Genomic DNA, 27,875 nt, shown 5'->3' on the forward strand with positions numbered 1-27,875 from the left:
AAGCACCCGATCGTGGCAGCTATCCAAGCGCAAATCCTCGCTGTTGCAGAAAGGCAATCTAAGTGCTGAAGCCAGATCACAGGACCTGTGGCCCTCAGGCCATTAGGGGCTGCTTCTTTCTCTGTGGACAGTCCACCTCAGAGATTCTAGGTATAGACTTTCTATGGGAAGATAGTAAACTGTGGTGCCACCGCATTAGCTCTTGTTTCTTGTATGCAAGGGTTCTCAACACTGATGTGTGTGGAAATGTGCACACCCCAGGGGGGCTGCTGCCATGGGTACTTGCCCTTAGCGGCCAATGGAAAACCACCACCCTTTTCTTCAGAGCACCTGTGCGCCTCTTTGCACTCGGAGTAGACTTCCATTTGTGGAGTCATCTGTCCCCCCTATAAATCAGCCATTTGTTGATTTTAACATTCCCTTCCTGACCAGCAAGGAGAGAAGAGGAAATGTCATTTTGGTGACTTTCCATTAAGCTGTTGCATACAAAATGGATGAGTGATCTTTTTTTTTTTTTTTCTCTGATTCAGACACAGACCCCTGTCTAAGAGAGAGTCCATTTCACCTCCTGCTGCGTCGGGTGTGTGTGTGGGGTTGGTGGGGGGGTTTCTCCTGGGAGCACACATGCATCTCACACACCCACATGCACTGGGCCCAATGAAGCACTGACCTGTCAGGCCGGCGGCCTCCGCAGACAGGAAGGCGCTCCAAGACAGGAGGAAAAACAGGCCGGTTTCCAGCAGTGGGAACTCACAGAGTTTGGTAAATTTGGTCAAGTGACAAAGACATGTTAAGGGAAACAACAAATGCTGTTACAGCTAAATCTCCTCCTTGGCTGAGGAAAACGAATCTGGTTGAGATAGTTCGGAGTAAGAGAACTGATTTTCAGCGCTGACTGGGAGGCCGTCCCTCTCACTGGGACTGCTTAGAAGGAAGGCCAGCATGCCTTCCATGCTTCGTGGGGACTTGAACCCTCCAGTTAAATGCAAACTTGTGTTCAGATTTAGAAAAGGTGTCCTACTAAGTAAGAAGCTAAAATCAGATAACTGTGGGTGCAAAACCTCTTGCATTTGGCCTTGGCCCTTGGGCCGTGGCCCTCAGGGAACAGCAGCAGATCAGGAAAAACAAAGCCCCCGACAGGGAGGCTGGGAGATGTCCTGCCAGTGCGTCAGCACCAAAGGAGGCCGCTGCTCCCTGGGGAGTGAAAGTCTGTGGACAGATCACCTTAAAGACTCCTCTCTTGGGGATGGAAATAGGACCAGGAGGAACATTTGTTTTCACTGATAGGGAAGCTACCTGTGCCATCTTAGGATAAGTAGGATAGAGGAAAAGGTATATTATTTCTGGGTTGGGCAGCCCTTTGGCAGGCAACGGTTCATTTTGGCTGGGATGACACTTGGTCAATGCCTATAAATTGTGCATAGAGCAAGAGCAGACTGATCCAAATCATGCAGAGAATGGGTTATGGGAAGATGATTAGGAATATGTGATTGATGGAAAAGGGTTACACTGCAACTGTGCCCACAGTTATGGAAAAAAAAAAGTCCTGACAAATAAGGAGATGTTATGTTGCTTTTTTACGCTTCAGGACAAAAATCTAAAGAGATTCTACATTAAGAGATGCTTAGCAGTAGGACAGGGAAGCAAAAAGCATGATCCCTGAGGTGCAAGATCAAGGTCTGAGTCTTGGCTCTGCTAGTCACTGGCTGTGTGATTTCTGAGCAATATGTTAACCTCTCTGAGCCTCATTTCTATCCTATGTGAACTGTCAATGAGAATAATACCTACTCACACAAGTGTGGAGAATAAAATGAGACAAAGAATATTTAAAATGTTTTGCAAAATTTTAGAAAGCACAAAATGCCAAGAGGCAGAATGACAACAAGGTCAGGAATGTAGTCTCTGGAAACCAACTCCACTTCACTGTATCAGCTTCAGCGTGTCCCTTGACCAATTTGTGCCTTGGTTTCCCTATCTACAAATGGAGATAATCATGCAACCTACCGCCTAGGTATATAAACCAGTTATTATGTGTTAAGCACTCAAAAGAGTGCCAGATATGCAACAAGGAATATGTAAGTTTTTCGATTAGTGTGATTTAAATTTGTTTTGTGAAACGTCTTTCCAGGCTATAGATTCAGGAAGCATCTGGAAGCAATTCTTTATCTGGAAGAAAACAAATGTTGCCCTTTGACCCTTTCAGCATTCCCCCTTATTACTTGGAGGGCAGCCTTTGTCTTTAGAGGGGTTTATTCCTCTGAATTCCATCTTCTACTTTGCTGTGGAGGAGGCTTAGGCCACTTCCAGTACCAGAATATCAAGTGGACATAGGACATTTGTCTCTTTCAAACTTCTCCAGAAAGTAGTTTAGTTCTGGGTCAAGATCCAAGCTTTCATAAAGCCCAGGGGTTTTATGAGAAGCATCGCCTCATTATGGACAAGGTATCAAGGCTCATTGTGGAGGAGGGAATGACTGTGCACCTGTCTCCTTTGCATCCTGAGCTTGTGCAGGCAAGGCCTTCAGGGGCTGCATGACAGATCCTCCTGCTGAGACTGAGGCCCTGTCTCTTCTATCTCTCCACCACTTTTTCAGATCTGATCCAGTCTCATGGCAGACTTCTAATCTCCAGGAATTTTTCCCCTTTCCTTACCAACTCGTTTACTTATGTGTCCATACACTCCCTTCACATAAAGCAGAGAAGTGTTCCAATTTCTGTTTTTCCATATAGTGCAGGCTCTGGAGCCAAAAAGTGTGGGTTTAAATCCCAGCCCTGAAATGTCTCAGCTGTATGGCTTTAGACAAGTTGTTTAACCTTTATGTGTCAGTTTCTTTAGCTATAAAATTGAGATAATAACAGTATCTTCTTCCCAGTGTTTTAATAAAAGCTATATGAGAAAATACATCAGCAAAATGCTAATGACAAAGCCTGGCAAATGGTAAAGTTCTCAACAAATGTTACAGTAATTGTAATTGTGTTGGCTATTACCTATATGTGATCCAGAGTCTCTACTTAACCTCCTTGAGCCTCAGTTTCCTCATGTGTAGAGTGAGGATAATAATAGCCTATCTTACAGGGTTGATTCAAATGAGGAGATACATATAAAGGTTTGGCACATGTTAGACATTCACAAAATGTTGCTATTATCATCACTATTACTTATGCAAAACAACATGTGGTCTCCATCATAATTCCACTTAATAATCAAGAGGCAATAGAGATCAGTGATCAAAAGTATGGTCTGTCTCTTGGTTTCAATCTCCGGGTTTGAATTTTGGCTTTAATAAATATAAGCTGTATGATTCTGGCTAATACCTTACTCTTTCTAAGTTTCAGTATCCAACAAAAATAATATTTGCATGATATGGTCATTGTGAGGGTCAATGAAGTATAACATGTAAAAGAAATAGAGGACTTGCATATCATAAGTACTGATATTAGTCATTAGATTATTAATTATTATTTTTATTAGAGATTAGCCCTACCTTTTCTGAGTTACTTTATTTCTTTATCAAAGGAGTTGATACTCTCTACGGTTTCCAGGACAAAATTTTAGAATGAACTTTGACTCTTCTCTCTCAGTCATCAAGTCCTAGAGATGCTTCTAAACATTAGTCTTCTTGATGTTTCTTCCATGGTTCATCATCACAGTTTCTCTTGATTCTATACTGTTTTGACTCATCCTATGAACCAGTTCCTCATTTATTGTTTAAAAATAGGAACTTCAGTATGTCACTCTCTTGAGAAGAAACGTTTAGTAGCTAATTGCAGACTGCAGACAGAAGCTCAGACTCCTTTGAGTAACACTCCAAGTGACTCCACAGGGTGAGTCCAACCCCCTGTGTCTCCTCATCTTCCACTGCTTACTAGCCCGAGGCCTCTGGTCCTCTCAGTCCCATCCCCACATTTCAATGGATGCTGGTTTTCTCCTGAATCACTTAGCACACAGCCTTTATCTATATCTTACCTATATTTCAGGCCAAGCCTACATCCTTCTTTCAAATTATTTTTCAGAATCATAAGCTGGTCAAGAGTCTATTGGACTATTTCAGAAACAATGGACTCACCCACATTTGAATTTTTAGAGTCCTAGTAAGTTGGCTGTGGCTTTGGCATACACCTTCTATGCAACTCTTCTTGTAGAGCTTGTCTTTCCAAGTTTGTTACTAATTGAAGGCAGAGTCCATGTTTTATTCGTCTTTTGACTCATGTTAGAAACCCTTAGTAGAACCTAGCGTTTCAGTAACTGCTCAGTGAATAGAGATTCCCTGGGTCAGTCCCCAAGAAAAAGTACCCAACATTTTACTTTCTTTGCTAGATCCCTGATCCATCTGGCACCCTTCTTCTTTCTCTTTTCCCCAAGGTCTTTTGTCCTTGATTCTTTGTTCTCCCTGTTTTTATGGCCTCTGTTAAGCCCTCACACTTGACATTGGTTTTCCGGCTTTTTTCCTCAACTCTTATTTCTGTCCCACCCAACTGCTCTGACTGAACACATCACCAGACCAGCTTCATTCCCTGGCTCAAATTCTCTAGGAACTCTGTCCATTCCTCCATGACACTACTGCAAAAGAGGGAATGAGATGACACAACTGCCCAGGTATGGCAAATATATCATTTCTGCTCTGCTTGCACATCCCCTTCTGTAAAATCGCTAAGGACATTTGTTTAAACCCGCAGTGAACTTAAGCTCGGCCAGTCCTGTGAGATGGTGACTGAAAGAAGTTTGAAAAGGAAGAAAAGAATACCCAGTTAATCACTCCCAGTCCATCCTGTCTTGTTTTTGACCTTGGATCTTCTGTTCTTCCTCTTGGCCCTAATATAGCCAATCCTGATGTCGCATGCCCACTTATTTTCCTACATGGCAGTATTTTAAGTCTGTTGCTATCTTGAGGTCAGAAAGTATTAGTAATGCTAGAACAGGACTTGGATAAGAAAAGATCATGGTCCCCTCTGCCACTGGTCCCAATCTATGCCTCATAGATTGGGAACAAAGATGGCTTCGGTGGCTTGAAAACTCAGATGACTCCAGTGGCAGGTACCACAGTTGAACTAGACCGTCTAGCCATTTGCCTGGAGGTTGACCATCCTCAGAAACCTTCAAGGCACACTGACAGCTCTTAACAGTTGCCCAGCTTTCCACACACACATTCAAAGGATATCAGTGCAGTGACAACAGCATACGCAGATCCCATTGCAAACGAGCCAGCGAAGATCCCCAGGAAATTCCCCACGGACTGGAAGAATGCTGCAGCATCAAATGCATTTGGATTTTCCTTGGGGCTGTAAATGGATATAGAACTGGAAAGAAAAGAGGGTGAAGGTTAGTCAGTGACTTCTCCCTTATGGTCCAAATACAGAAGTAAGAAGTTAGCACCCACATTTGAGGAGGGTACCTTCTCCCATGAGGTTAGGTGCTGGTTGGAAGAGTTCAGGAGCCACGGATGAGGACAGGGAGAGGTAGAGAAAGCAGAGAGCTTTCCCTTTCCTTAAAGACCAATCCCATGGTATCCATGTATTGCTGCCAGTCAGTAAACATTTTTATATTGGAAGGGTCATAAAGAATATTGTTTCTGAGCAAACTAGGCATTAAAACATGGTAGGTGTACAAGGAATCTGCTGAGGAGATAGATAACTGTGAATTATTTAGTGGCCATATGTCTTCATTGCTGTTATATATTCACAAATGCTCCTGATAAAAAGTGCACTTTTATGGCCTGTGCACAAATGGGCAATACAAATCACAGCATGCACAAAATATTCTGCTGTGATCTTGTCATAAACCACAAAGCATTTCTCCTCTCCAGTGTAACCCTTCAGAAACAGAACCCAGACGCTGCTTAGAGCATCACAGTACTAACCCCTGGGGAGAGACAAAACCCTCATTTTCCCACCGAAACAAATGGCAGCAGCTGCCCGAGGTCATGGTTTATGCCCCAATTCTGGTGGCTGCCACCAGATTTACTTCCATAGAGAAAAATCAATCCACCGATAGGCAGTCTGTTCACTTAAGTATTTTTGAGGACGCCGCATTTGCTTTTTTTTTTTTTAACCAGGACCTCAGATCCTAGAGTGTTATTATGAAGGACAAGGTGCGTCCTACTTTAGGAAATATGAACTCTGTATTGTAACATTAAAATGAACAGATGTGCTAGAACCAGTAGCTTTGGGAGACAAATGAAGTAATATTTCATTTTTTAAATAGTTTTTATTTTAATTATGAGGTCTTTAATCAGGAAAATCAAGAGTTTTGTAATAGGCTCTGGAAGAGTCTTTGTAGCAGTAGAGAGAGCAAAAAGTACACTAGGCACACTGACTTGGGATTAGATTGGATTTGATAGAGATGTAACTGAATCTTTTATCATTTCGATGATTAGACCATGTTAACTCTCTGATTTGACCTTCCGTATCTAGAGAGGAGTTATGGGGGTAGGGGAGATTCCAGTTCCTCTACAGGAAGATGTGTGGCTTTAAAAAGGTAGTTTTAAATGTTCTTAGTTTTTCCCCTGGATGTCTTTAAACCTTTAAAGTAGGCCAGACCCTTCTACTTTGATCATGTAATTGGATAAGGAAGATGAATGTGGATCTCAAATGGCGCCCTTGAAATGTATGTAAGGAAAGGATTGCCTTTGAAGTGTTTTCTTTTTTGTAAAGTGTTGTATTTTGCAGAAAAAAAATGGAAAAGCAAACTCATTTAGCTCCTTTGTATCTGACAGTCCTGAGAATGGGTATGTAACCCCAAGGCATTATGAAACTTGGTGTCCAATGCTGCAAAGCTGGATGTGTGAGTTGACATTCACCAGCAGATTTCTTCATTCCAGTGAAGGAACATAGTGATGAGAAAACATTCTATTTGCATTCTGCTTTTCAAACAAAGAGTTTTGCATAGTCACACAGAATAATTCTGAGAATAATTCTGTTAATTCCTGCAGGCTACTGATAGATCTGATCCATAGGACAGGTACCTCTTCATCCCCATTTCCACCTCTGCACTCCAGAAAGTATTTTCTCTGTCCTTACACTTCTTGACCTTGGAGTATCATCATCACATCATTTAGCCATATCATTATGTAATGTTACTTTCATTATTAATGTAATGTTTTTCTTTAAATCAACTCATTTTTATTCAAATGCAAGAGATTTTATTAAAGAATATTTATGAAGTCATAGGTTTGATGTGCTAATTTTCTTTCTTCTTAATACCTATGAGATTATGTAACTATTACATTTGACGAAAAGTTCACCTGTGTGTCACCTACAATCATCTGAGTAACTGCACTGATTCTCAGTCTGCATTCTGGGAGACATTCTCTTCCTGGGCTCTGATCCCCACCCAACAGGGTACACACAAACTTCATATACTTCTTCCCTGTGATGTTTGATTTAATTTAAGGGAAAAGCTTAACTTCCCTTGACTTATGAAGACTTGTCTGTTGAATTTGCTGCCCTTAAAGCTCTCCAGGATGTAGGCACTGGGTACCCACTAAGGGCCTGGTGGTACATTAGGAGTTATGGTGTTGGGGGTCAGGCAGGGAAAGGCATAGAGAAGTGAAGCAGAATTTGAGTCAACAAACATTTTGTTGTAGGCACAGGGGCCTAAGATGTAGATGACAACTAGCTCTAGTCATGGTGCTAAGTGATTTTTTTGAGAGATACATAACACTTCATGGTGCAAATGAGGCAAGAGTCACTATTTTAGATGAGAGGAGATGGCATTTGAGCAGGGAAGCAAGTCACCAGACAGTGATGGGAAGAGGGTATTTCAGGCAGCAGAAAGAGTATAAGCAAAGGCAAGAAGGCAGATGAGTTGAGGGCCTTTCAAAGCAGAACTATATCATTATGGCTGGAACACAGTGACCATGTATATGGGCATTGATGGAGGTAAAATAGGTAGGTGGCATCACTCAGCTTTAAATTTCATGTTAAACACATACAAAAGTCCTCTCATTTACACAACATTTTGTTCCCTTTAGGCCTGCATTATAAATTCATTTGATCCTATAACATTTCTGCCTAGTGAACTGGGCACATATTTTTATCCCTCCTTTTCTTTCTTTACCCTTTTTTTTTTTTAATAAAACAAAGAAACTAAGAGTCAGAGAACACAGAGCTATGGAGTTCATAATGCAGATTTTTAGTCTCTTCCTTCAGAAAGTTATCTTGTTGGGAGAAAAACAGGAAAAACAGGAACCCAAATCAGGTTAGCTGATTGAGTGCTGTGCTGATTGTAAATGCAGAAGTTCAGGTACCAGACCTTTAATTTCACCCCTGGATGGAACTTGGGCAGGACCTTCCTGTGTCCCACTGTATCAGACGACAGCACCCTTTCCCCCACCTCACTAGATGGCGAGGCTCTGGGCTTCTCATGGGAATCTGCTTTCAGAACTGGCTCCTGGACCTGAGCTTTGCTGGGCCTGGCCAGGGTCTTGTTCTTCTTCATATGCCTGGATGCAGACTGGTGCCTGACATGTGGCAGGCCAAATAAAGGCTAATGAAATAAATGCAGGATGACTGGAAAGTAGAAAAGAAGGAAAGAAGAAATACAGGAAGGAAGGAGGTCTACAAAAGCTAGCCTTGGAATGAATCATCATCTACAAGATTTCCTTTATTAAGCAATGACTTTATATATTTACACTGTGGGTGCTTTTAAGTTCATCACTCCAAACTGAAGATGACACTTGAGACTTTTAACTGGAGCTTCAGAAATCTAATCCTTATTGGCTCTATGGCCTTGGGCAAGTTATTTCATCATGCTCAGACTCAGTTTCAAAGTCTGTAAAATGGAAATGTTAATAGTACTTATCTCCCAGAAATGCATGAGAATGTGAGGTACATTTAAAACCTGTATATTTATCTTGTGGACTGTAGGGCCATTTACTGAGTGCTAATTATGTGCATGAAAAATATACACTCACTGAATGCTGACGATCACCACCACCACCATCGCCATTCTGCTGAGAACTTCCATAAGCCCCACAGGACAGAGAACAGAGTGCTGTGGCTGAGCCAGGCCCCAGCTCCAACTACACAGAGATGGGGTGTGGCTTCCCTTCTGGTACACCAGGCTTCTGGGTTGCTGCAAGGAGCTAGTCACTTTTGCATAGGAATAGAAGGGTCTCTGGGGAGGACATGGCCATTGAAGTGAGGCTAAACAACTGTTGTGTTTATTGCAGAGCTCTTCACTCCACAGATCCACAAAGAAAGGAGTGTCCTCTGCAGTCTGGCTGGGGATCTGTCTCAGGACAGGAATAGGCGAGGAGACTGAGCTTGAGTTGCATCACCCTAGTTAAGTAGCACCCATACTGGATATTCTGTAGACAAAGCCCCCTGGCTTCTGGTGAGGAGTGAGGTAAAGAAAGCAGGTAAAGAAAAGTCAGGCAGATTGCATCTCTCCCGACCTGCCAGGATTTTAAGAAGGTGTTCCTCTGGGCTCTAAATCCTGGTGAAGGAGGCATCTCTTTGGGCTCTGGTTTTCAGCTGCAACACAAAGCCTTTGGACTATGGGGCAGCAGCTGCAGAGGGTGCTTTCTGGAAACAAACAAGGGTTTGGGTATGTAGAGCTTTCCAACTTCAACCCAAGAGAGGAAGAAATAGCATGTCCCAGCAGTTGCAGCCCTTTGGACTTAAAAAGAAAACATTTCCTCCCCTGCACTGAGGGACATGATTGGACCTATTCGTGGATGCAAACATTGGAAGGGAGAGAGGAGAAGAAGAATTAGACTTTCTGCTAATCCGTGCGGTGCTTGTTCTCTGGGGCACTACTCTGAAAAGGCATTGTTTATAACACAAGCTGGTAAAGATGGATCTACAGTCCCCATATTTCTAGAAAGAATATTTGAGATAGATGAAACCAATATCCTTGAAAATGATATGAGCAGAAATACAGAGTGGTATTTAAATATTCATCTCATAAATTGGAAATAAGTCCAGGTTATTGATTCATTCTATTCAGGAATAGATTATTCAGCAAAAACGAGTTTGATGATAGTATATCGTATCCGTTCTCAGAAATAAATGTGTGCAGCATCTTCTATTCAAAAATTTTGAAATGGATGAAATATCCTAAATTCCTTTGATGAAAGTAACATGAATAAGGATCACGTTGCTCGCTGTACCATTTAAGATACACAGACAGGATCACAACTCTGGTGTTTCTCGACAACCCATTATTTAATCTTTATGATGTTCCTTCAGGGAACTTACCTGGCAGCTTAGGTAGTATTAAGAGCATAGAATCTGAATCTGGGTTCCCATCTCAGTTCTGCCACTTACTGCCTGTGTGACCTTGAACCAGTTACTTAATTTATATGCACCTCAGTTTCCTATAAATTGAGGATGATAACACTAGTAACTATCACATAAGTTGCTACGAGGATTCAATGGATTAATGTTTATAAAGCACTTAAAATGGCACCTGTAACAGGTGCATTTCTTAAGTAAATCATCCTTTTTCAAAGAACCTGTTCTTCCTCCTCCTCCTTCTTTTCTCTCTCTTTTTCTCTCTTTTGAACTGAGAGTTTGGTTTAAGTATCTCAAACTAGATGTCCAGTCAGCACCTCAGCTGAAATAGAACTGAGATGTCATCACCTGTCTCCCTTATACCCTGACTGAACTGGCCTCTGGTCTAGGATCATGGAGTGGCTGGGACCATTTGATCTCACGAATTGGTTTTTGTGGAATGGTGTATGACACCTATGCTCAATAGATATTGGCGATGAAGAAGAAGAAGAAGAGAGCAAGAAGAAGGAAAGGAGGAAAAAGAGAAGAAGGTATTGCAATTATGCTAAAAGTAAAAATGATACAGTGCTGGGCAAGTGTTCTATAAATGGTACCACCATTACTGTCACCAATGTCATCCCCTCCATGACTCATGACTCTGGCCTTTTCTCATTTTGGATCCTACCCAGTCTCCTCTCTCCTGGTTCTTAAAATCTTTCTCAAGATCACCTGGATTCTAACACATTCCACTTTGTTATTTTTCACGGCTATGGCTAAAATATATTGTCTCACACTTATTCACTTAAACTACCCAACAATGTCCAGCTCCTGGGCAGCTATTCTCTCACTGGCCCTCCCAGCTCCCATGGTCCAGTCTCCATCCTGGGTGCCCGACTGGGACAACCTGCTTCTCCTAGCCCCCAGTATACTTTCAGTTATTTTGTTAACAAAAAATCAATGTCACTCGAAAACTTTCAAAAGGAAAATATTAAGCAACACATCATATCCCTTTCAGAATATTTATTAATATAATCATTAAAGAAAAAAATGAGAAAATGACTACTACAGCCAAAGAGTACAAAAGAAACTATCACTTTCTCTGCCAAAACTTTAATCCCTAACAAAAATTTCTAGCTGCTGACACCAGTTTATTATAGAATTCCTGATTACTTGGGATATATGTATTAAGTAGTTTATTTTTTTTCCAATTACTGCTTCTAGCTGTACTATATCAAATCCTTCTTTGTGTGGGTATGTAGTTCCATTAATGATGTCTTAGCAAAATTCCATTATTCAAGTCCTTTCAGTTATTAAGACTTGGTACGGTCTAGCTTAAAACCTAAATCTTCAAAGCAGGAGTCTTCTTTCCCCTGCAGGTTCTAGAGCAGCAGGCAGGATGACTTGGGAAGAGTAGCAGAAGAGGTGTTCCTCCAACCCTCTTCTGGGCACCAGTGTCTTCTGGTATTGGAGGCACAGTGGAGGGATGGAGGACCAAGCTTGTTCCTGCTCAGTCTCTCTGTTAGAGACCTCTGCTGACAGGAAGCACCTCTATTTTGCTGAGAATCCCCTCACAGGGACCGATCTTCCAACTGCCCTGCCAGGTATGTACATACCCAGCCCTTTTCTGTGCCTTGGATCTGGGGTCATTCGGGCAGCGTCATGGCTCTCACCCTTCTTTTGACCTTCAGTCTCCTTTCTTGGGCCGTGGACCACTGTGTCAGGTGGATTCACCTTGGCTACCTCCTAAACACACCAAATCAGGGAGCCATCAGTCCTGCTGACACAGACCATTCCAGCTGATTCCTTTCAGAGAACTCTCGGGCATTCCCCACATTCTTGTGTACTCCCACTCCAAGAAACTACATCCAAGAACTTCCTTCCTTTACTGTTTTGAGAGGGCCTTAGCCCCTCTAAAGTTTTCTCCACTTGGGAATAAGCTGGCAAGGCCTCTTCTTGCAGGTAGCCTCAGCCTATACGGTGATTTCTTCCAGTGCAGTCTCTTCCACTTGACTTAGGATAGAGGAAGCACCCCGATAAACAGAAGGCACAACAGCTTCACACCTCAAACACTGTAGTCTCTCTAAGGGAGACCCCATCCTTCCTCACTCCTTTTATATACCAATTTGAGGCAAAAAAGACGGTGGGGAGGTTGAAGGAAATTAGGCTAGTTCTGCTGCCAATTAAGCTAGTTGGAGGGGGGCCTTAACTGCTGGGGAAAGCTGCTGCTCTTTTTATTTTTATTATTTATTTATCTTTTTAAAAGATTTTATTTATTTGACACAGAGGGTGATCACAAGTAGGCAGAGAGGCAGAAAGAGAGGGGGAAGCAGGCTCCCCGCTGAGCAGAGAGCCCGATGTGAGCCTTGATCCCAGGACCTGAAGACAGAGGCTTAACCCCCTGAGTCACCCAGGTACCCAAGCTGCTGCTCTTTTTAGTGTGAAGCCATTCATCAGCTTTTGTTTTCCGCTTTGCTCCCCAAACCCAACTTGGCAAACAGGAAAAGGCCCACAGGACAACACAGCTTGTGACGTTTATGTCAGGGTGCTTCTACGTTTTGTTCTCCCTATCTAGAGCTGCTTTGTCATTCTGCTCTTAAAGATACATTTTTAAGGAGAAACTCAATATAGAAGGGCAATGACAATTTGTAAAATCTCTGGCCCTGAGTGTCACAGGTAAGCAACAAAGTAGAAGAAAGCTAATTACAGTGCTATTTTGTGTTTAAAATTTTTTGGTCCAAAAAACAAAAACAAAAACAAAAACAAAAACAAAAACGAGTGGATCCTTATCTATTATTTATTTTTTAGTAACGATACCAGCCTGCCCTTTCTCAAGGAGTTGCTTAATTATGAATAAGGAATTGATTTTTATGGGGCCAAGAATTGTGTGTACACACTGGAATTCATTCTGGCCTCCGCATGCCCATTATTCTGGTTTATGTCCTGCCAAAGGCCAATGAAGCTCTGTCAAGAGGACCTGCTGTAAAACACAATGGCTTCAGGAACTGGGGGCATTCCAGGAACCCTGGGAGGTTAGAAGAGCTGCCTCTTAATATTAAGAGGTTCTGGCCAGAGGTTTGCTGAGCTTGAGTTAGAACCATCAGGTTTCACCTTCCCAAGGGCCAGAAACCCTGCAGGGTGGAGAGTCGTGTGTGCAGAGGGCACATTAATAACTCTTTCAGCTTCTGGAGGACCTAAATTTAGTTAATGACTTTGCTCCCTGAGAATCCAAATTCATACCAACGTGTGGTTTTCCAAATCCTTGACAAATATCATTTTGCCATTTTGACAGCAGGCACAAAAGAAAAAGACAAGGGGAATTCTGTGGGAAGTATGGGTTGGTCTGTCATAGCTGCCCCAAGAATTATACAGTCTCATGCTAAATTTACTGTTTCACTCCATCAACAAAGACGTATTAATCACCTACTGTGTGGAGGTAGTTGCCTAGAACTAGAATTAGAACTAGAACTAGAACTAGAACTAGAACTAGTGCCTAGAACTAGGAACTAAAGATCTAGCAGGGAAAACAACAAAGCTTCTAGCCTCATGTTTCTTATATTCCAGTGGAGAAAAAAACAACAACAACATGAAAAAGAGCTAAGCAGATAAGTATATGATTTAATGACAGAGGTTGAAAAGAAACATTAAAGCATCATGAAGGGTTGGGATAGACAGTTAGAAGGAAACTGCTATAATTAGGGTGGTCGGAAAAGGCTTTTCTGAGAAAGAATTTTGATTCAGTCCTGAATCAAAAGAACTGCAGAGAGCTTTCTAGATCCTGAAGCGGATCTCAGTGGGTCTGAGTTGCTGCAAGGAGGCAATGTGACTGGAGGGAAATGAGCAGGGGGAGAATGGTGGGAGACAGGGTTGGAGGTGGGGCTGGGGCCAGGTCTAATGGAAGCTCTTAGGCCATTTTTAGGTCTTAGGATAGTCTTCTAGGGACAAAAGGGCAGACATTGGAGGGCTTGTGGTTGGGGAAAGTTGTAGCATGGAATATTTCCTATGAAGTCTATGTCAATAACAGTAGAAGAAGTCAGATAGGAGATAGCATGGTCCCACTGTATGTATTCCTCAATGGCTGGGGCAGACCAGGCCTCTCTCCACCCGTCTAGATGCCATTATCTGAACGAGAACTGACAAACTACAGCAGACCACAGGAGAAGGAGTAGGGTGCTGAAGAGGAAGATGGAAGGAAGGGGAAGAGTTTAAAGGATAAATGAATTTAGTAGAAATCGTTTCAGTGAGCATTTGCAATGTAGTCATGCAGAGGAAGGACTGGCCTCATTTGGGGGGTTTCCAGAGGCAAGATAAAATCCAAAAGTAAAAACATCATAGGAAGAAAGATTTCAGCTTTTTATTTGATTTCAAAATTTCTTAATTTTTAGATCTAACACAAAAGGAAATGGACTCTAAGAAAGGGAAATGAGTTCTCTGTCATTGTAGATACTTAAGCATAGCATGAAAAAGTTACTTTCCAGAGTGCTATGGAGAAAATCCAAGCACTGCATGTAGGATAGTGTGGCCACTAGGGACCTCTCATTCCAAGAGTTATTGATTCACTACCTGTTTTCCAACTTCCTCTAGGAATACCAGGAGAGGGATATAGGGTGCTAGGCTTTCTGTGCTAACCCAAATCTGACCATTGGAAATGGCTGAGCACTTAGTAAGAAGCAGTACTGTCCTGCAACGGGGACACAATGAAGGCACTGATGATTTAGGTTGGAGCTGGGTTGATAATGACATCAAGAACAGTTACAAATTTCAGCACGGAATAAAGCCTTTGACAGATTCCTAAGTGGCTCTGCTCCATTAAGTTCCAACTTTAAGGTGACAAAGAGAGCCCTAAGTTTAAAATTGGTTAAAGGGAAGAAGAGTTAAAGGAGGTTTGTTATGAATTATGTGTGCATTTCCTTTGAAAGGAGATTTTAAATTACTTCGCAATTTAGTCTGAAAAGTCTTGTCAGAATTGAATTAGTCTGTGGCTTTGAGAAATTTTCTCTTATACCTAATATTGAGAGGAAAGTGAATTTGAGATAGTCTTAAAGATAAAAGTAACTTGCAAATACCCTTCTTTTATTTTGTTTTCGTTCTTTCTTTTCTGAGGCAGAAACAAGAATTTGAACCTCACTACTGTGAGCCTATTTAAAAGAGAGAGAGAGAGACTAATTCTTAAGATCTAATGGGAATTTCAACCCTTTCTCCTACTTTTCAGTTCTTTTAATCCTCGCTAATGAAATCTTACTTCCAAAGAGTACTGTGATATGTGAAATTTTAGTCATAATAGATATAAAAAGATATAGAAAAGTAGGTTAATAGTCACTAAAGATGGAAATCTAGTTAAAATTAAAATATAATCATTAACAGGTGCAATCAGGACCAAATATTAATCCCCAAGGTTGAAATGGAGAAGGGGGCCAGGGTGCTCCAACACTTACTCAACACTCCAAATACTTACTATTTCCTGTATTCTTCCTATGGAACCTTCACCATGTGTCAGCTCTATGGTAAGCACTTTTATAAACATTATCTCATTCAACCATCACAGGACCCCCGAAAGTAAGTGCTATTGGGATTTCCATTTTACAGATGAGGGAACTATGACTTACATTGAGTAACTGTATATGTTTCACTTCATTCAATCCTTCCACCAATCTAATGAAGGAAGTATTTACATTTTGGAGATACACAGACTCAGGGAGGGTAAACATTTGCCCAAGGTAACTCACTAATAACTGGAGCAGCAGGCATTCGATTCAGATCGCATCAGTTGCAAGTCGGTATACAACACAGGCAGGAAAGTGGGAACATTAGGATCTATATCACCTGAGTGCTCCCACAGATCAGTAACTCAGTAAATGTTTCACCTTCAGAGGAACGAAGAAAATACCACTCTTAAGAGTTTAAGATTTCAGGACTTCTCCTTGTAATTTGTAAGAAAAAAAATTGCATCAGTTAGTATATCCATGTCAATATGAGGAGTTCTGCTGATAACCTGGTGCTGCTTCCAGGCCAGGGTTTTTCATGGAGACCCTTCTTCCATATTAAATGGCTTCAACCTCTTGGCATCATGCCAACACCTCAGGTCCACCGTCCTATGCAGTTGTTTGCCCTGTGCTCCCACATGGTAAAGTCTGTTTCTTTCTAGTAGTTACTTATCCATGTCTCAGGGTCTTCCCTTAAAAAGGGTGATGATAACAATTACATCTCCTTCATAGAGTGGGATTAACTGTGTCAATATGTGCACAGTGCTTCTACCTGGAACACAGAGGGCACTCCATAAATGCTAGCTGCTATTATTGTTGTTACTGTTATTTGTATTAGTATTGTTTTTGGAGTGTTTCGCTCCAAAGGAATCAATAAAAAATAAACTATTTCTAGAAAGATGGAGGCATTTAGGAATTCCAATTAGTATGTCAGAAAAGTGTAAGAATCTTCTGGGGGTGAAATGAGCAATATGTTTAGAGTTAGATCAAATATTGAATTCATTTTTTTCCTAATGAGGCCTGTAGAGCAGAAGGCTACTGGGATAGTATCAAATAAGGAGATGCATGTAAATTGTTAACAAAAGCTAAGCACAAAAGAGCCATGGTTGTCTTACAAGTCCAATGGAGCTGAACTTCTAGCAGCCTTGCCAGAGAAGGGGACACAAAGGTAGACATACCAAAGAAATCCTGTTGCTATACCTAAGGCAAAAAAAGTTCGTGAACAGAGGGTGTCTAATGAAGTTGTGTGGGATGGCTGATTAGCAACAATCAAGGAAAAATCATGAAACCAGTGGAGTTTGCTTTTATGGCCGTCACCAATTCACAGCTCACTGCATGCTACATAGAGATAAAGAAGAATCTGAAAACAAGACTCTTGCTTGCCTTGGGGCCTGCAATGTTTCAGACATGTTGTGTACTGTGGACAGAGAGGAACCACTGAATGAAATGCTAGCTTCCTCTGGCTGGGTCAAAGGACTTTTCATAGACAATGGGCTGCCTTCTTAATCTGAATGCCTTTCATTCCCACATTAGATAAATCCCATTCCCATTATAAACGGTTTCCTGAGATAGCCTGACAGAGATTTACCTGATGACAAGGCAACTCCTGGAAAATATTTGCATAGATCTGCTCATCCCCCCAGACCCTTTCCCTGTTCTACCATCTATTAACAATTAAGTGAGTTTCTGGGTCCCAAATCACAAATTAATTTAAGAATATGTACCCATCTTTTTGGAGTTAAAGATAATTTTGCTCGAGTTCAAAGGTATCTTTGGGGGCAAAAGACAGTTTCTTCTTAAACTAATATATTTTACCAAGATAGTTGTCTTATTCCCACAGATTTCAACTTTGTGTTTGAAGCATGGGACTTACAAACCAACACATTGTACCAAACAGAGTTTTGCTTCTACATAAAATTTTTTATATTATATTTTATATGTCTAGCAGTTGTTATCAAGTAGATATTGCAGAATGCTTAAGTTTCACAGAAGAGTCATTTTTGATAGTAGATCTTTAGGACACAACTTTATCTGGGATAAGAATATGGACTCTGAGGTATATTTGAATCTCAAGCCAATATAGCCTGTAAGAATTAAGAGATTCCTAACTTGAGCAATTAATAGGCCTTTCCTATTCCCATGCAGTAAAGATGGTTACTAAGATGTGGAGTCAGAAGCCAAGCACAGGATGAACACTTCATTTACTAAGGCCATCGCTGAACTGTGGAGGAATACAAGCTATTGCTCTGTAGCAGGAGCTAGCACCCTGGGCCCTGAAGTAGTCTTGAAGGATCAGGAGAATGATTTTTTGCACATCTAGGCAGACAACAACTCAGAGGCTTGGGGAACACGTAGCTGGATGATTTGGTTAGGGACTGGGGTGAAGGGAGGTCAGGGGAAGGCTTCACACTAGAACCAGGTAAGCAAGCCACAGTGAGTATGAAAACAACTAGCAAGGGGGCTGGGAAATCAATGATTCAAGGAGTCCAGGGATAGATATGAACCCAACGTAAATCCACACATGCACTCTTCTGGAAAGGGATTCCTTAACTTTCATCACCTTCTCCATTTATTTCATGACCTCAAAGAAGGTTAAAGACCACTAAAGCATGGGTACACTTATACTGATGGAAGAACAAGGAGCGAGTGGTTAAAAGCTGAGTCAAACAGTGATCTGCAGAAGGTAAGATGAGAGGGATAATCAGATAACCACTGCAAGGCATAGGAAATAGGAGCACCTTGGTAATGGAGGAAAACTTGTACTAAGTCACGACCTTTTTGTACACATATCCTGCTGGGGCAGGGACTGTATATGGCTGCTTTGAGCTAGCAGGCAATGTACAGAAGAACATAAGGGTCAGAAAGAGGTGACAATTCTTGACATCTAAGTATATCTGGAGAGAAAGTTGAGGTTTTGAGAGTTATATTTGCACAGCAGTAAATGACAGAGTTAGGAACTATAGCAGGTATCACCATGAAACATAAGGTAACACGTGGCCTGGATCAATCCTACAATCTTACAATCATGGTTTAGCTTATGTCAGCTTTATTGATTCGACACAGCCAAAGTCACATGCCAGGACTCACTCTCACTACTCCTCCCAGGGCTTGGCTTTCTATAGGTCAGCCAGAACATGTGAGACACAGCGGGCTTGGTTCAGTGTGCCCGTGGCAATATCTTCCAGAAGATCTTGTCTTTGTTTCTATGTTATGAGGACAAATGGGAGAAATGGGCTGATGCTCCCCCAGAAATTTGGGGAAGAAATGTCCCTTGAGGGCTAAATTATGAAATAGGGAAGGACAATGGTAATGAAAAGCATGAGGGATGCAGATGTCTGTTTCCAAATTGGGTTAAAACAAGTGAATTTTTCCTATGGTTTGTAAGGGAAGAAGCATATAGCCGGGGTGGGTCAGAAGGAGAAGAATAGAATTACTCTTCTACCCATTTAATGGGTGTGCTACCAGCTAGTATTGAATTGTACTTCTTGGGACTAAGGTTACATGCAAAGCCTTTGAGAAAAGGGGCAGAATTCAGTAATTATACTTCACTGTGTCCTCTAGATTAAGTATATTCATTAGATTTTTATTCAAATGTATTACCACCTTCTTGGTAAATTTCAGTTTTTAAAAAGTGCCTCAGGACCATTGCTAGAAAGTATCTAAATGGAAACAGAGGTGAGCCAGTGATAGGAGAGGAGAATTCCATTTAGATGAAAAAATGAAGGACAAGGTTGCATTCATATTCATTAACAGTGAGTGTGTGTGTGTGTGTGTGTGTGCGTGTGTGTGCAAAAGAGAGAGAGAAGCTCCAAAAAATCTTATGCTGAGAAATAGCCCAATTCCTGTTTGTGTGTGAAAAGCCTGCTTTAGCACTTAATGCTAATCAAACTTCATCAGGAGGAGGTCAGTGCATAATTAGAGATTATAGAACCATAAATGTTTATGAAATGTGATGGTAAAGGCCTAGGTAACGTCATCACAGGGAAAGTATGATAATCCCTGCAGACCCGATGCCAGAACTCAGAGACTATAATGAAATGGAAGGTCTGGGATGACTGGACAAGTGCCTCTGGTGTCTATTGCCTTGGAATTTCCTAACAAACCTTGGCTGTGAGACCAAGCAGTCTGTGTAGGTGGCAGTGAGGGAAGAAGTGTATTGGTTCTGTTACATTATTTACATTGAAAATGTTTAGCCTTTAAAATTCTGGATTTTAAAAAAAGGACTTAAGCAGTGAATTTCCAAAATAATGAGAAAGAGAAAGAATAATTTCTGGCTTTTAGAATAATAGAATAAACTAGTAAGATATAAAAAGATAGTTCGTTGGTAAATTAAGTGATCAGTCTGTGCAATGCCTGCTTAATTTTAGAGTCTTCAATACTGAATTTGGAAAGCCTGTATGGTTTCTTTCTGCAATATGTTCAGTGTTAAAATTCTCTTGGACTTTGTGTTTTCTACATTGCGATGTTAATAGCTGCTGTTTATTGAGGGTCTCTTGTAAGCCAGAACTGTGATATGCATTTTGTATACATTATTTTTAATCTTCACAATAATCCCAAAGAGAAGATAATATTATCTATGTATTTCAAGGAGAAATTGCTGAAATTAAGGAAGGTTAAGCTACATGGCCAAGGTCATGTGGTGAGTAAGTGGTTGGACTGGCATTACAATCTGGTTCCAAGCCTCCTATGTTGCCCTCTCCCTTGTTGCTACCTAGTAAACTGTATATTGGCAAGTTCATACATCAACAAAAGGTAGTTATATGTGGTGGTCCCAATGGTTAAGTGCTTTCCTTAGGCAGTCTCTACTGGTGAGGTCTTTAAACTGACTAGTTTAACTTGTATCAACCTATTTCTTTAGTTCTTTCTTTGTGTATTTATTTAGTAGTAAACCAGCAAAAATAAACAAACAAACAAACAGTGGCCCCAAGAGCTATTGAAACTGAAGTGGAATAGGGTTGCACTCCTCCAGACTTTCCCCTAGGCTTAACAAAATGTTTATATTTGAAAGGTAAAATGTTTTGCTTGTTATCTGGAAGGAAGTTGAATATCTGTTCTTGGCTGCTACTAAATTCTACAAATAATTAAAACATCATTTTTCTATCAAAATGGAATGTATTACCAAAAGGAGACTCCTCTGGGGGCAAAATGATGGAAACCTACACCACCAAAGTGAAAGTGGAGACATCTAGACTTGACTCACCAAGAAATGGGAGCCTTGATAAGTTCTCTTTGAGCTGACTTGTGCTTCAAAATACACAAAGTTTTGGGGCACTGGTTCCTTGTGACCTAAGTACACCAACAAAGGCTTTAGGTAGAGTTGATAGACCTGATGCTTCTTACAAATCCAAGATTCCCCCAACAGAACCATATTCCCTCAGCTTCAGAGGTGGTTCAGCAAAATTGGATACATTTATTAAATGAGAAATTAATTATACTAAGATGCATCTTATGCCAGATGGTGATCTCTTCTCTACCAACAACTCTTATCGAACATCTGCCTAAGGCCACCATATCCAGGCAGATGTACTGACTTCTTTATGAAGAGACTGATTATCTCCCTTCTTCATTGCTGCATTCCTTTCAACATTTCCCTTCCTGCATCAGAATTTAAATCAGCACATCCTTCATTCTTGCCTAGTTTAGGGAAAATAAAGTTGTTAGAATTACATTCCTCTTGAGTCTCTCAGCTAAGAACTAAGATGTGATGTGATACCAGGAATAAATTGATTAGGGCAATGTGGGTAAAGTGTAGAAATGAGAAAGAGAGAGAAAGAGAGAATAAGAGAGAGAAAGAAAAGAGGTCTTACAAGCATTGAACTGAAATTCACATTGATAAACTAACCCTGATTGCCAGGGCAAGTGATATGTGGGATAAATGTAGGTAATCAAAAAGCAATGAAGACTTTAAGCTTCCATCCTATGGTATCCTAATCTCAAATTCTGGCTTATTTGTGTGAACAGTTTCTTGGTTGGCTTAAATGGGAAACAAATTTAGCAGCAGAAAGGAGAGAGATGGGATACACCGCTTACTGCACAATAGATTCTAATATGCTACCGTGTCCTTTAGTAAAAATAAAACAATCTCTTGTGGCTGTACTTAAAGGGGAAAGGTTTTTTGCTTCTCAATCATTTTCCGGAATAGGATGAAATGGAGCCTTTTGCAATATGTTTACTATAGCCGAGGGCAAACACTTTCTCCATGGGCTTCTCTGCTTCTTCTGAGTGATGGGAGGAAAACAATTCAGGGCACGACATAGTTCAGTGAAGTTTGGATGAAATATCATTTTGGTGGTAAAATGTGCACCCTAAACTTTTAGGGCCCACAACCAAAAACATATGGCATCACTTTTATTTAAGGGGTTTGAAACTTGTGAGGGAGATTTACCCACTATTGACATCACTTTTTCGTTTCCTCTTAGTTAGACACTTCCTGTTGAATTATCTGGCTGTATGAAAAACTCATTCAACACCCTATGGACAGACATTCCTCCGACAATGCATAAAGTCTTGAACACATGTCATGGCAAAAATCTTTCTTTGCTAGCCTTCCTCTTATTCTCTTTCTTAAAGCTCAGGAAAAAGAAAGTGCCAGAACCTTTATTTAGCATGAGCCCCTGAAAGACATTACTTATCTCAGAACTGAGTTAAAAGTAAACTGAAGCTTACTCTTAAACTATTACACACTTACTGACTGAGATGGAACCAAATGGGTTTCTATAGTCTCACATTTAGAGGTTCCTCAAAGCTCAAAGCAAGGTGTGATGCTGAAAGCAGCAGAAAAACTGGCTTTGGTTAATTCTAATCACAACTGTTGCTGCTATGAAGCAATTCTTTTTGGAGTGGCATACTAGGGGGCTTGAAAACAATGAGCACTGCCCTCCTAGAATCCCAGTATTGAGAGCTAGTAACAAACAGTTGGATTTTATCTCAGGGGCCACAGATCAAAGGCTCCACTTCTGCCTACCAATGCTCTGAGCTCTCCGGCTCCCTAGTAAATTTCTTTTGAACACATTCTCATACCTTTTTATTTTTCAAAAATGGAAATGTTAGTGGGAAAAATCCACTTCATTGTAAGGGATGCATTATTCTGAGAGCAGAGCTTTCCTCACAAATATCAGCATCACTTCCACTGCTCTGTAATAAGTGGCTGCAGCTGTTGCCATGGCGATTTTCATTTTTTAAAAAACTGTATCCACACAAAGACAGGCAACGCAGCTGTTTCCACGAGGCATCATAAAACAAGCCCAGATGTAATGATGCTCCTGCCTTTTGCCAGAAGGAAGAGGACATGTCTGTAAATCCAAGCAGAACCAAAGATGGGGCTGTGGCTATGCTCTGATAGGGTCTTCTCGGAGGGTCACTTAGAGCTGATGAGAGTTCAACTTCTACCCATTTTGCTAAGGCAGATACTCAGCACCAGGTCATCACTGGTTAGGCTGTTTATGTAACTTACTCCAATAGCTGCCTTTGAAAAAGACACTCTTATCCCCTAAATCTCCACAGGCTACCCCCAGGACATTCCAGAAGCAAGCTCTGCCGACAATACTAGCCCAGTACTTGTTTATCTGAAGATCCGTGCCCTCCTACTTACACGTTATTAAAATGCTGTCAGAAAGTCAACATGGCATTTTAAAAATGATTCTCCACTTTCCAGTTAGGAAGAGTGTGCTGCCTGCTGTTGTTCTTGTCCTTCAATAGGGGAGGAGTTTGGTTTTCTAGGTGTGGGGTCTGGTAGGCACCAACAACACAAAGACAGAAAGATACCTGTGGAGTTGCCATTTCTTGAACAATGGCATTCACTTAGGGAGCAGGAGTCCTTTGTTTGTTGTTTAGTTTGGTTGTTTTCAGGCTCTAGATTTACTTGGCAAACCTGAGGCTGAAAATTATGTGAGGAGAACTCACAGCTTCAAAATGGTGATGGCCTCAATCCCTCATTCTGAACAAGATTCAAACCAGCTGCCCCCTCATTGACCTGGAGCGATAGTTCTTGCTGTCACACAGGTGCAGTGGGATGGTGGCAGCAGATTAAGTAGGAAAAGAAAGCCTAGCATGTGCCTCATGGGAAAAGGGTTTGAAAAGAAATTATATTCCCTGTCATTCCTCCTCCCTCAGCTCATATTACTATTTAATTCTTAAAAAACATAATTATGTTTCTGGATTTCTCTGTAGTTTATCAAACAGTCAGTTACGCTATTTTGTTGTTATTAAAAGCACTGAAATATGAACAGTATAAATCGCCAAGTGCCCAAGAATCTAATAATAAAAGGCCTTTACTTGGAAGGCATAAGTGGTTCTTTTATTCTGGGAGGAGGGCCTTTGTTTGCAAAGAAATACGGCTGTTCTTAACATCTGAGTAATCAGCAATCTTTGTGGCGGTTGTTGTTATTAAACGTAAGGTTGAGATGCGACCTACAAATACTCTTCAGGAAGCTGTGGGGCTTTATGAGCTAAACAATTGCCTGTGTTTGATCCTAACTTGCCACTGACACTCTCTGTGACCCAGCAAAATATCACTTCTCCCCTTTGTGGTATTGCAAAGCAAATGGCACTCTGGAAGAAACAAAGAATCTAAATTCCTTCACAGTGCCTTCAGTGTTAAAATGTCATACAGAATAAAATATATAATGAAATGGAAATAAGTAAAAGAAACACCTTATGGATCCCTCAAGACCCATAAGAAATCAAAGTGTACCAAAATATTTCATCTGTCTTCTCATCATCTCTCAAAGTAAGAAATCAATCAACGGCTTTTCCAATTTTTTTTTTTTTAACTCAGAAACCAAAGGAAATAAGGAGAATAAAGTCACTTGTCTGAGGTCACACAGTTAATCAATAACTGTCCCAACTATTATTTTCTGTCTCGTACCTACCAGCTCAATGCTGCTTCTAGATATTCCATTGCCCTGAAAGGCAGCAAAAACTGAAAGAAGTTCCCTATAAACATGTGAAAAATAAACAAGAGAACTCATTAATTAATCAAATTTAAATATTAACATTGCTAGATCAATCCTTAAAGCTAATAACTCTATTTTTTTAAAAGATTTTACTTATTTATTTGACAGAGATCACAAGTAGGTAGGCAGAGAGAAAGGGGGAAGCAGGCTCCTTGCTGAGCAGAGAGCCTGATTCTGGGCTTGATCCCAGGACCCAGAGATCATGACCTGAGCCGAAGGCAGAGGCTTAACCCACTAACCCACCCAGGTGCCCCTATAATTCAATAACTCTACTATTTTTTAATATTAATGATGCACAGAGACTGGTGACACTCTTGTTCTTCCAATGGATTTGTAATCACTCTCTTAAAACTCAATGCACAGTAAATCAGAAGAACTGATCAGTATGAAAACACCCATGTTGGTCAGCAACCACAGCTAAAGCACGAATTGGGAAATTGCTTCACAGTCACAGAGAGAAGCTAAGATAATGAAATATAGGAGATACAGTCTGTTAAATAGACCATAAGGCTGAAATATTTTCTCCACAAATGCTTTCTACTATTTCAAATCCTCTTTTTCACTGCGCCCGAGGCTGAAAGAAGAGACCCACTGGCCTGCCTCCCTCCTTCTTGGCAGGGCTTGCTAAAGATCAGAAAACAATGTGGGGAGGAAGCTCTGCGTGATTTATGTTAACTGATCATAAGAAAGTGGTGAATGGGAATGTAAGCGGAAATGCTGCAAGTGTGTTTAAGCACACATTTCATTTCCCTGAGATGCAGGAAGCTGAGGGGGAAACAGGCTCAATAATGACAGGAGGGGAGCTATTTTTCAAAAAATATCTTCTCTTTGATGAAGTTACAATATGATTATTTCTGTCGGGATTCACATCTGTTCATTCAATGAATATTTGCGGGTACCTAATAAGTACCTGGCACCGCTGTGGTGCTGTGGAAGCTGGGGATATGGGGGCGGGGTGGATGGTGGGGAGGCAAAGAGACAGACAACAAATAGGTAAACCAAGGATCCAATCAGTCCTTTGAGATGGGGAATAAACTGCGATCTTCCCCACACAAAGATTCAAAATAATTTAGATTTTAAAATTATAAGGTGACCTCATAGACCATACCTGAATTTTATCACGCTCCAATGAAATAAATTTTGTGGTGAGCTCTATTTTGTAAATTTGGGGATTGAAATGCAGCATAGTTAAGTAACTTGGCCAAATCCATTTCAACAGTAAATGGGGGAGCCAGGATTTAAATTCAGGACAACTTTCTTCAAAATCCCTGCTCTTCAATGTATCATACCACCTGCACAGATTGTTTTGAAAATGGGTATACCTATGTAGAGTTTCCAAATCCCAGGATCAAAAAGTTCTCCAAATTCGTGTATTTAACCCTCCCACCCCCACTGCTAATTTACATACTGCAGCGTTCAGATTTAACCACGACCTTCGAATTTCACTGTGAAGAGAGAGGAGGGTTGGTGTTAGATGCTCTGGCTTTGAGAGTGAATTCTGCCACCCTTGGAGGCAGCAGGTCCCTTGACCTCTCTGAGTGTGGTAACCGCCAAAGCTGCTTTAAGGATTCACTGAGACAAGTGGCAAAGCATAGCATGCATAGCAGGATGGCTGTGTCTGCAACCCCGAGGAGTTACTACCCTGCCTCTGTTGTCTTATCTGTAAAGAAGGAACAAAAATAATGTTAGCTTACTCTTTTTTATCTCTTACAGTTGTCATAAGAACAGATGTGGGAAGACATTGTTAATGATAAAGTAAAATTATTACTAAAGGAATCCTCTACAACAGATGCTTGATGGAAGACACGTAGCTAGACTAGGCTTCTCATTATTTCATTCACGAAGAGAACCCAAGGGTTCTGCTGAAATTTTGGATCAATGTCATGGTGTCAGCGGACTTCTAGCTAACAGATCAGGTGGTCTAATTCCTAGGTTCTCATGACAGGAGGCCTAGGAACCACTCCACTAGGGGATTGTTTATGAAGCCCATAATCTAGCTATTATGTAGAATCACCCACAAGGAAGGCCCAGTTCTACATATTTTGATAAATGCCTATATCAGATGAAACGTGTCCATGTGTTTGCCCAAGAATACTGTTACATTTTAGATTCTTCTGGAAGAAACACCTTTGCTGGGTCCAAGACCCTCTCACTCTTCTCTTCTCTGTTTCCATGTCTCCCCCTCCCTGTGTCAGCTCCCCCTCACTATTTCAAGCTCCACCTCTCCTCCAGTACCCTGTGCCTATGGAAGCCCCCCACCCTGACTAAGACTGGAGGCCACTGCTGTTTTGTAATTTTAGTCTGTGTGCCACAGTCTTCCCTTGTCCTCTTCCCTACTTGTTTTAAATTCTTAGGCAATGCCTTTCTTCTTTAAAAACTTACTGCTCTTACAGGCTTTATTTGTCATTAACACTATCATATAAAAAATTAACTTTGCTGTTGTATTACTTAATGTTTTGAAACAGCCAGGAGTCAGGAGAGAACGGAGGTCTGCTGGACCATTTTGCTTTGACAAATCTCTGGCTTGCTCACTACAGGGCCAGCAGCACGTAGCCAGCCCCACAGCCACTGGCCTCCTTCCTGTACATGCTCCTGACCCATGCTGGATGTGCTGGCTTAGATCCAAGGACTCTAGGTCAACACCACTCATGATCTCAATGGTGAGATCTTAGCTAAAGTCCGCTGTCTCAGACGTTCTGCCCAAGTGAGGAAAGGCAGCTGTATTGGGTTAGTTGCTCCAAACACTGGAACTCCCTATAAAGGGGCTTACTTAATTTTAGCCACTATTTTACCCTCTAGAAACTCTTATAGTTAAATACATTAACTTAAATAGTAGTTTTTTTTGTTTCTTTTAATTAATATTTCATTCATTTTTAATGTTTTAATATTTCCTTTTAAAAAGCTACAGGAAATATAGGCACAGGTAGGGTAATTCTACTCGTAGTCTAAAATGAGAGAGGCAGGTTAAATATGATATCTGATGCTTAGCTCTGTAAGACTGGGTAAATTACCTAATCCAACTGTATAATACAAATGATAATAGTACCTGACTTTCTCCAAAGGAGTCCCTCTAACATTATAAGACTATTTCTTTCTTCCAGTTTCAGCTCCATCCCTGAGGACCATTTAAGGTGCCATCCTACCAAAAGCCGGGCATCTGAAATGGCATTTCCCAGACTTATGACTGAGAATGCCCGTGACGACCCATGAGCTTAAAGGATTTAAAG

The 27,875-nt window shown here is 41.1% G+C and overlaps 1 protein-coding gene across 2 annotated transcripts in view; it reads right to left on the reverse strand.

The window, feature by feature from the left end:
* SLC9A9 (solute carrier family 9 member A9) overlaps positions 1-27,875 on the reverse strand; it is a 538,337-nt gene that overhangs the window by 291,261 nt on the left and 219,201 nt on the right. For both annotated transcript variants that reach the window (XM_032852421.1, XM_032852422.1), the window contains exons 7-8: positions 5,159-5,297; positions 671-776 (exon numbers count right to left, since the gene is read on the reverse strand). In XM_032852421.1, the coding sequence (XP_032708312.1) occupies positions 671-776; positions 5,159-5,297 (245 nt within the window). The remainder of the gene's footprint in view (positions 1-670; positions 777-5,158; positions 5,298-27,875) is intronic.

Source organism: Lontra canadensis, unplaced genomic scaffold, assembly GCF_010015895.1.
Source record: "Lontra canadensis isolate GAN:19392208 unplaced genomic scaffold, GSC_riverotter_1.0 scaffold6, whole genome shotgun sequence".
Lineage (NCBI taxonomy): Eukaryota > Metazoa > Chordata > Mammalia > Carnivora > Mustelidae > Lontra > Lontra canadensis.